This window comes from Miscanthus floridulus, chromosome 4 (assembly GCF_019320115.1).
Source record: "Miscanthus floridulus cultivar M001 chromosome 4, ASM1932011v1, whole genome shotgun sequence".
Lineage (NCBI taxonomy): Eukaryota > Viridiplantae > Streptophyta > Magnoliopsida > Poales > Poaceae > Miscanthus > Miscanthus floridulus.
This window is the reverse complement of record NC_089583.1, coordinates 122,152,907-122,160,944: the sequence shown is the minus strand read 5'-3', so window position 1 is coordinate 122,160,944 and position 8,038 is coordinate 122,152,907. Positions and strand designations below refer to the sequence as shown.

Here is an 8,038-nt window from a genome sequence, read left to right as displayed (position 1 = left end):
GCCGCGGCGAAGCCCGACGCCGGAGGGCTTGCAACGTTATCGTCTCGGCCGGCTGCCGCTCGGCGAGATACTGAGATGCACAATGGCAGACAAGTTTAAGATTAATCTTCTAGGGCCTGTTTGGAATGCGGGAATTTTTTCCTGTTCCTGCGTTTTTCCTGTAAAATTGAACTGATTCCTGTGAAATTCCTCTGTGATTCCTGTGAAATTCCTGCGTTACAAACATGCCCCTATTCTTCTTCTTACTTGTGTACTTAAATAGTTTTAATTATTTATGTATGAGTCATTTTTTTCCGGTTCGTGAGTTCATTCATCCGTATCACTGCATCAGATCAATAATTAGCATCCGGTCATTAGTCCATCATATCCTGTGACTTGTGAGTTTCCTAACCGAAAGTTCCAAACAGATCGATTCTATATTATGAATGATTTGTGTTTCATTTGAACAATTTATATCGAGATTTATCGTCGTTTGTAGCTTAATCTTTTAATTTAAGGCTCATCATATTATTTAATGTAGTTGGTTTTACCGAATTAGAATATAGTTTTACCAAATTGCATAAGAAAAAAAAATTACGGCATACCCTATGATAAAATCCTAGGTCCGCCACTATCGGTCAGCATGCGGTTCATTGAAGGCCTCTGCCGGTGCCGGTGCCGGGAGGAGAACTATTGAGAGGCACGTCCAAGTGGCACCTGGATTTTCTTGCGAAGCGACGCAATGCAACAGCCCTGTTCATTTCGGCTGGATTGGCTTATAAGCCATGACTGAAAGTACTGTTGACTGGTTTAGTGTGAGAGAAAAATATTGTTCGTTGACTGATAAGCCAGATACAGGCAGTGGAACAGGCTGCAAATATGCAATGAAAGGAGATGAGATGATATGAATATGATTATCCGTCAGGATCAGCAGTAGTACGGTTCAGGGGAGGAGTGCCTTCAACTGTTAGATCAGCACCCCTTGCATTGCATTGCACTGCTCCGACCTGGTATATTTGCATTGGCATGCAGCAGCACGTTTCGTTTCATTAATATAATCCCCTCTCGGATTTGCCGGAGCAGTAGTAGACCCTACTATTCAGCATCTAATCCGTACTAACAAACACTCAAATCAAGCACTAGCTAGCGAGTACGAGGTAGGTGGTGTGGTGGTGGTATATGCTGGCAGCATGAGCATGCATGCAGATCCGAGCTAAGTACAGCAGCACTTCAATTCTCCTGGAAGGGCAGGAGCATTATATTAGCTTACCTGTCCTAATAAAATGTGGTGCTGTTAAGTACTACTACATTACAAGGCAGAGAAAAATTGAATGCATGTAAATGGTGAGATGAGAATGCATGGAGTAGCTGCATTTGGTTGTGGTCGTGGTGGGCTTGTGGCACTGCTGGAATCCTCTGCTTCAAGACACGTGACGCTAGGTTAATAGCAACCGGCAGCAGTAGCTTCATGGCATTTGCTACTCTACCACGCGTTGACAGTACACGCGGATCAATCAGAGCTGAAAAACAGGGTACGTACTCTACAGGAGCACTAGAACTGGTGATCGAAGCTGACATGTGTGTCCCTTTGGGTTACAGTGTCTGCATGTATATTTATTTCAAGGTTGTTTTCAGGGTCTGCGTCGCTAGCGAGTCATGTACTGTATATGTATCACTGTTGAAGCCAGCATGCGTGCATGCAGCAAGCAGAGCCGCCAGCCATTCGTTCTCCTGTACCGTCAGGAGCCATGCCAATGATGCATTGCATATTTCCATGTAAGTATGTGTAGGGCACTGTCTTCGTTTTGTCCCCGCGTACGTTAATGATGGCACACGACATATCCAGGGGTACCCATCTCCGTACCAATCACGCATTGAGTTGGGACAAGGAGACAATAGGCACTGGGCCCCAGCTGCGTGCTTGCGTGGCATATACTAGTATATATATATATATATATCATATTATTGCTGTACCAGTACCTCTCCTGATGTACTAGTACTACAAGCAATCAGAGATTGAGATCAGATCAGCATTGTCCCGGATGTTGCAAGTTTGGTAACCCACGATTGGTTCCTTCTTTGTCCCCCAAATGATATCCTGCTTAATTACTACCCCCTCCCAAAACACTTGATGTTTTAAGTTGTTTATTTAAGCCAGATTAGCTCTATTTGTTAATTATACGTGTATCTATTTTTTTTAATAAAATCATCCCGTGGAAATTGAAGGAATAATATGTGTTTACATTAAAGAGAAAAAAAAGACAAAAGACGCAAGAACGGTGGAAAGGAAAGAGGGTAAGTGGATAAGAGATGTGCGTGAGTCTAGATCCCATGGCACGCCCCACTTCTCATCTAAAACATTTAAAAGTTTTAGATTTTTTAATTTAGAAATTCCAGCTCTTGGGCTGAGGTAGAAGGTGCAACATCGATTAGTTCCAGAAGTCCTCTTGGGAAAAGGTGTATCAAAACTTCTATATGTGGAACCCCTAGTTTTGGGAATCTCTAAGTTAGTCGATTAGTTTTGGGAATCTTTTCATCCTGGACTGGGAGAGGGCAAATAAGGTTCTTTACTCGCCAACGTCATCGTCAACCTCGCTCCTCCACCTGTCATGAGCCCACGACGACATCATCTGCATAAATTCGGTGGTTATCACCGTACAGAGTGTTGGTGCACTGTGTCGAGTTACTACACTGCATCAGCTGGGTTCGACTACATCAACAAGGCTTGAAGATACGAGAGTAACAGCGCTGCTAGTGCCCTGGGCTCTGGTCCTGCTCAAGGGCACAATTTTCTAACCCGTTATGGTCTAAATGAATTATGTATACATCTGTATCCTTAAAATAATGAAACGACCACCATTATTCGTATCAAAACCAATAGCGATCCATACAAGATAAATCTTGTAATCAATGATGGGTCTGATTTCGAAATTGTCCATGGTTTTTTATGCTGTTTTATTACAAAATGTTGGATCTCCATCCGTAGCTTTCTAATTACAAGTACTAGAATTGAAAGGCACAAAAACTCTCGACTCTCTATGGCGTCTAGGAGATCGAAGGAATATTTTCAAAAACAAGAAAATTCACAAGAATCTTTTTCGTTCTCTGTTCACTTCCATTCTGCGTCTTCGATCTCCATTAGTTTCTTTTCTTCTTTAACACGATAGGTAAGTGTAATATAGAATCCATTTCTCAAAGTATTGGAAACCATTCTCTTATAAGAAATGGAACGAAAATCGCTATTCCACCTTTTAGGTTTATGTATAACCATTATGTTATTGTTTATTTACTGCTTCTAGTGTTTGCACGTATATGCTAATTTATGAAAATAGCATGCTCTATTTAATTAGTACTGGAGTCGTACATATTTTATTTCTGCCATTGTTTATATTTGAAATATAATCTTGTAAATGCCCAATTAGCGAACATAAACTACAAAGGGGAAAAGGAAACTAAAAGGTGCAAGGACAAAGAGACTCTTTACCAAAGGACCTGCGATAATCTTGTGTGCAATCAGCAACGGCCTCCATCTTGTATAGGAAGGAAACAAAGCCAAGGGCCCGTTTAGTTGTCGGCTGAATTCTGACGCCACTGTAGCGCACTATAGTATTTCGTTTGTATTTGGTAATAATTGTCCAATCGTTGACTAATTAGGCTCAAAACGTTCATCTCGCAAAGTACAACCAAACTGTGCAATTAATTTTTGATTTCGTCAACATTTAGTACTCCATACATGTACCGCAAGTTTGATGTGACGGAGAATCTTCTTTTTGCATAGTGTCAAAGTTTGGATTATAGGTAACTAAACAAGGGCCAACTCTCTCGCCGTCCTTTGGCTACTCCTTGGTCCTTGCCGGCCTACTGGCTACTGAATTGGTTTGTTTCGTTCTGGTGCAGATGAGGGCCTGAATTGTTGGTTGGAAGCCTGAATTCACAACCGCAAGCTAGGTGGCTATAGCTAGCTCGTCAGCAGTCACATTCATCCTAGGATCAGCGAGTGGGGCCCAGCAAAGTATTCGGCTCGAGAAAACCCAAGCACCGGAGGGGCCACATGCATAGGCTCGTTGATTGCCCTTTTTATTTTTTCATATAGATTTTGCATATTATTATAGTATAAATAACGAAAATGTCTCCTTAATCAAGGCAATCAATGCGTCCTCCTGGATACAGATCAGGGCGTGTTCTCTCGCTGACATTTGGACACAGCTGCAACAAACTGCATGTGCACTGTGAACCTGTGACGACGATCCCATTCCGAGGAGAGCAGGGCTGGCAATCATGTCCTGTCGTAGGATGGGATGGGACTATGGGAGCAAGATCTGGCCCCGGCAGTAGCTGTCGCCGGGGGCAGAGGCAGACACAGCCGGAGAGGCAGGCCCCGTGCGTGCGTTCGGGCAGTTTTCGCGCCGCCGGCCTTGGTGCTGGATGGCGCATCCCCAGTCCCCACCGACGCGGTTGCCCCACCCGGCCGGGTTTCGCTGCACCAAGCCAGCCAGCGGTCGTGGTCGTGGCCGGGCGCGCGGGCGGCAGCGGAAGCCGGCACCCGGCAGGGCCCCCTCCTCCCGATTCGGCTCGCCCGCGCGCCAAACCCGGGCGGCCGCTAGCTAGCCTAGCCCCGGTGGGCCGCCGCCGCAAGCATCGTTGCGTCCGACGGAAAGCAAGCGGGCCATGGATCCATCCATCGATTCCACTTCCCAATTTTCCATCGGGGACAAGCGGCCAAGCAAAATCACAGGCGCCTGGAAACAACACAACACGCACCCAGCCTAGCGCCGCCCGCACCACCGTTCACCGGCACCGCATTTGCTGATTCAGTCAGCCCGTGCGACCGCGCCAACGCCGCCGCCTCCGGTGAGGTCTCCCCTTCCCCTCGGACGCTCCATCCCTTGCTCTAGCAGAGACCATGCTGCCGCTGCAAGATGCCTGTCCAACTGGATCCGCCGGTGACAGGGACTCGGACTCTGTCCATTATTGGTGCGCGACAACTGACGAGGCCCCATGCCTGTTGGCCGATTTCGGAAGGGGACCGTATACACATCATGTTCATGCATCATCACGCACACAATCAGACAGTAATAATCAACCAATCAACAACATGTTTCATTCATTTCTCATCACTCAACGACTCCTATACTACTACTAGCTAATAATCCACATGCTTCTATCGACCGACACTAGACGCGCGCGGTTACGAGCACACTGCTGCTGTTACTATGTACACATGCTTCTATCGACCCACACTAGACGCGGTTACGAGCACACTGCTGCTAGCTGTTCTAGCTAGCTAATGAAGATTAGCCAACCAATCACCACCAACCTGGAGCTACATACGAGAGGCCGCCGCCGGCGAGGTCTGGACATCTTGATCAGACCTCGTCCATGCCAAATCGGCGCGACTGGCCTTCCATTCTTCCATTCCCCTATGACGATGACGACGACCATGCCTGCATCCATCTCGCAGGCCGGCTGATAGATGATGAACTCGAACAAACCTCAACAGCTGTAACTGTAATAAGTTAATAAAATGAACCAACTAATCGATCCGGCAGCCGCGGCGGCGTCAACCGATCGAACCAAATAAATCAAACTAGTACTAGTACTACTCAGGCCGGCCGGCGGATCGGAGCCTAACTAGAACTAGAACTTCCACATGTTGGAGTAGTCCATGAAGCCGTCCAGCTGGAAGAGGTCGTCCACCTGGAACATGTCCGCGCCCGCCTCGCCGCCGCGCGACGGGCTCATCAGCAGCGTTGCCGGCGCTTCCGCCTTGCAGTGCCTCCGTATGGCCTGCTGCGGCTCCCCGGCCTGCTGCTGGTACGAGTACGACCCGCCGCCCACGGGGTTGTTGCTCGCCGCCGGCAGCTGCGGCTGCGGCTCTGCCTTGACGACTTGGTACCCGCCGCTGTCGTTCGTGCCCGCCGCGGCGAACGAGGAGCTGGAAGCCCCGCCGACGGCGGTCTTGTTGTAGTCGACGATGAGGCCGGCGTCGGCGTACGGAGAGTCGATGAGCGGCGGCAGGTCGGCGTTGTCGAGAACCAGGTCGTCGAGGAAGGCCAGCGAGTCGCTGCGCTCCATGCCGCCGCCAACGGCGTGCAGCGGCGCCATTTGCCCAGCCTTGGCCGCCAAGTCTTTGTTGAACACCTTACAGACAGCCCATTCGTCCTGCACGCAACGCAAACACAAGACAACAGCACGTTGAAAACAACGACAGCCGGAAAGAGAGCAAAGAAAGGGGCGGGGGAGAGGAGAAGAAAAAAACGAGATCTTGACATGTGAGCGCGCGGCCGCCGCGTGGTCCGCCAGCCGCCCGGCCACGACGAGCACGAGGCTGGGCGGCAGCTCATCATTTGGATCATGATCAGCTAGCTAGCAAGGCCATGCCATACGCCATATCCATCGAGAGCAACAAAAAAGAGAGGATCTTTTGCGTGCGTACACTACACACTACACACCTTGGCACCGCGGCGGAGGTTGGACGGCAGGCTGCCCTCGAGGCGGTACTCGTGCATCACCCAGGGCGTCTTGCCGCCGTGCGGCGCGCGGCCCGTGTAGAAGACGAGCGTCTTCTTCATCCCGACGAGCACGCGGTGGCCGCGGAAGATCTCCTTGTCCTTGCCCGTCGCCTTCCAGTACCCGCTGGCGGTGGCGCGGTTGGTACGCATCCCCGTCGGGTACTTGCGGTCCTTGTGGCAGAAGAAGTACCACTCCTTCTCGCCCATCTTCGCCTTGCCTGCAGACATACATATTACGAACAGCCCGCCGCCGTCGACGCCGTTATTAGCCGTGCTCTATCTATTTAATTTCGCTCCCGAATACGTAATTCCCAAATCGATCGACCCAAGGACGGACTCGAACGAGCTAGGAGAGAGAGAGAGAGAGAGAGAGAGAGGGAGCTGATGGACGCTGTGTGGTGCTTACTCGGTAGATCCCACGGCTCGATCTTGTTGAGGTCGACGTCGGCGATGACGAGGCAGGAGAAGCTGCTGTTGAGCGCCTTGTGGGTGAGGTAGTGCGAGACCACCTCCTCGTCGGTGGGGTGGAAGCGGAAGCCCGGCGGGAGCTCCAGCCGCGTCTCCTCCTCGCCGCCCTGGTTCTGGTTGGTCTCCGACGCCATAGGCATGGCTCCTCCAACAAACTTGTCACTTGTGAACAAGTACTACTAGCTAGTCTGCTGCCGGAGCGGTGAGCTCGACGGACCTCGCTCTTGGTTTCCTTCCTTCCCTTCTCAGCTTCTCTGGTGTGAATCGGGAATGGTGGGAGGGGATGGGTTTACGAGAAGCGAAAGGGGGAGGAGCCGGGGGTCCTTTTTTATAGGGGCCTCCAGTGCCGTGCGGGAGAAGGCAGCTTCCCGCCGAAGCTCCCCGCCCGCCCGCCCTCCCTCTCACCGAGTCACAGCAGAAGCAGCAGTTAATTAGCTCCTCGCGCCGTAATTACCTTTAGTTATAAATAATCTCCGCGTGTCTTAATGCTAGTAATAATTAGTTACTGCTCCTAATGACGCCGCGCGCCTAATTATGTGATTAATCTAATTCTACTCAATTAACCGCGTCGCTTTTCCCACTGCTAAGTTTGTTTGAAATATACTAATTCATTTCCCTGGCAAGTTTGAAAGGACCCGTTCGTTTCAGAATATTCAGGGGTGCTCCGCAGGTACGGTACACGACGGCGCTTACGGCTTTTGTTCGGTGGCAAAAACTATTTTTTCTACACCCGGAGTTCTCGCCTCGCCCGGAGTTGAATTCCTCCGAGCTTTCGACAAACGCAGAATAGCTATTTTGGTCCCTCAAATATTACTCGAGACTCAGTTTCGTCCCTAAAATTTTTAAAACAGTCGTTTTAATCCTCAAACTCTACTTTTAGGCTCAATTTCATCCTAAAACTATGAAGATGATCGTTTTAATCCTCAAATTTTGCATTTTGAGCTCAATTTATTTATAAACTATCAAAGTGTATTTTGTTCTTTAAACTTTTATTTTCAACTCAACTTTGTGTACATTCTACGTGGAACGCTATACTGTTGCACCTGGTTAGCTCCAAAACCACCGCAATTGGAGATAGA

General features: G+C 49.3%; 1 protein-coding gene across 1 annotated transcript; it reads right to left on the bottom strand.

Moving 5' to 3' along the window:
- Positions 1–5,022: 5,022 nt before the first annotated feature.
- LOC136552940 (NAC domain-containing protein 92-like) lies at positions 5,023–7,239 on the bottom strand. Its single transcript, XM_066544514.1, has 3 exons — positions 6,898–7,239; positions 6,432–6,709; positions 5,023–6,141 (listed from the first exon to the last, which is right to left on the bottom strand). Exons 1-3 carry the CDS (start codon positions 7,097–7,099, stop codon positions 5,617–5,619), a joined length of 1,005 nt encoding a protein of 334 aa, XP_066400611.1. The 5' UTR covers positions 7,100–7,239; the 3' UTR covers positions 5,023–5,616.
- Positions 7,240–8,038: the final 799 nt, after the last annotated feature.

Bases quoted from the DNA above. Each gene is read 5' to 3' on its own strand.
- LOC136552940 (XM_066544514.1), bottom strand. From the start codon at position 7,099: ATGCCTATGGCGTCGGAGACCAACCAGAACCAGGGCGGCGAGGAGGAG. The intron at 6,710-6,897 runs GTAAGCACCACA...GTATGTCTGCAG, and splicing joins CGAGCCGTGGGATCTACCGA to GCAAGGCGAAGATGGGCGAG. The intron at 6,142-6,431 runs GTGTGTAGTGTG...CGTTGCGTGCAG, and splicing joins ACCTCCGCCGCGGTGCCAAG to GACGAATGGGCTGTCTGTAA.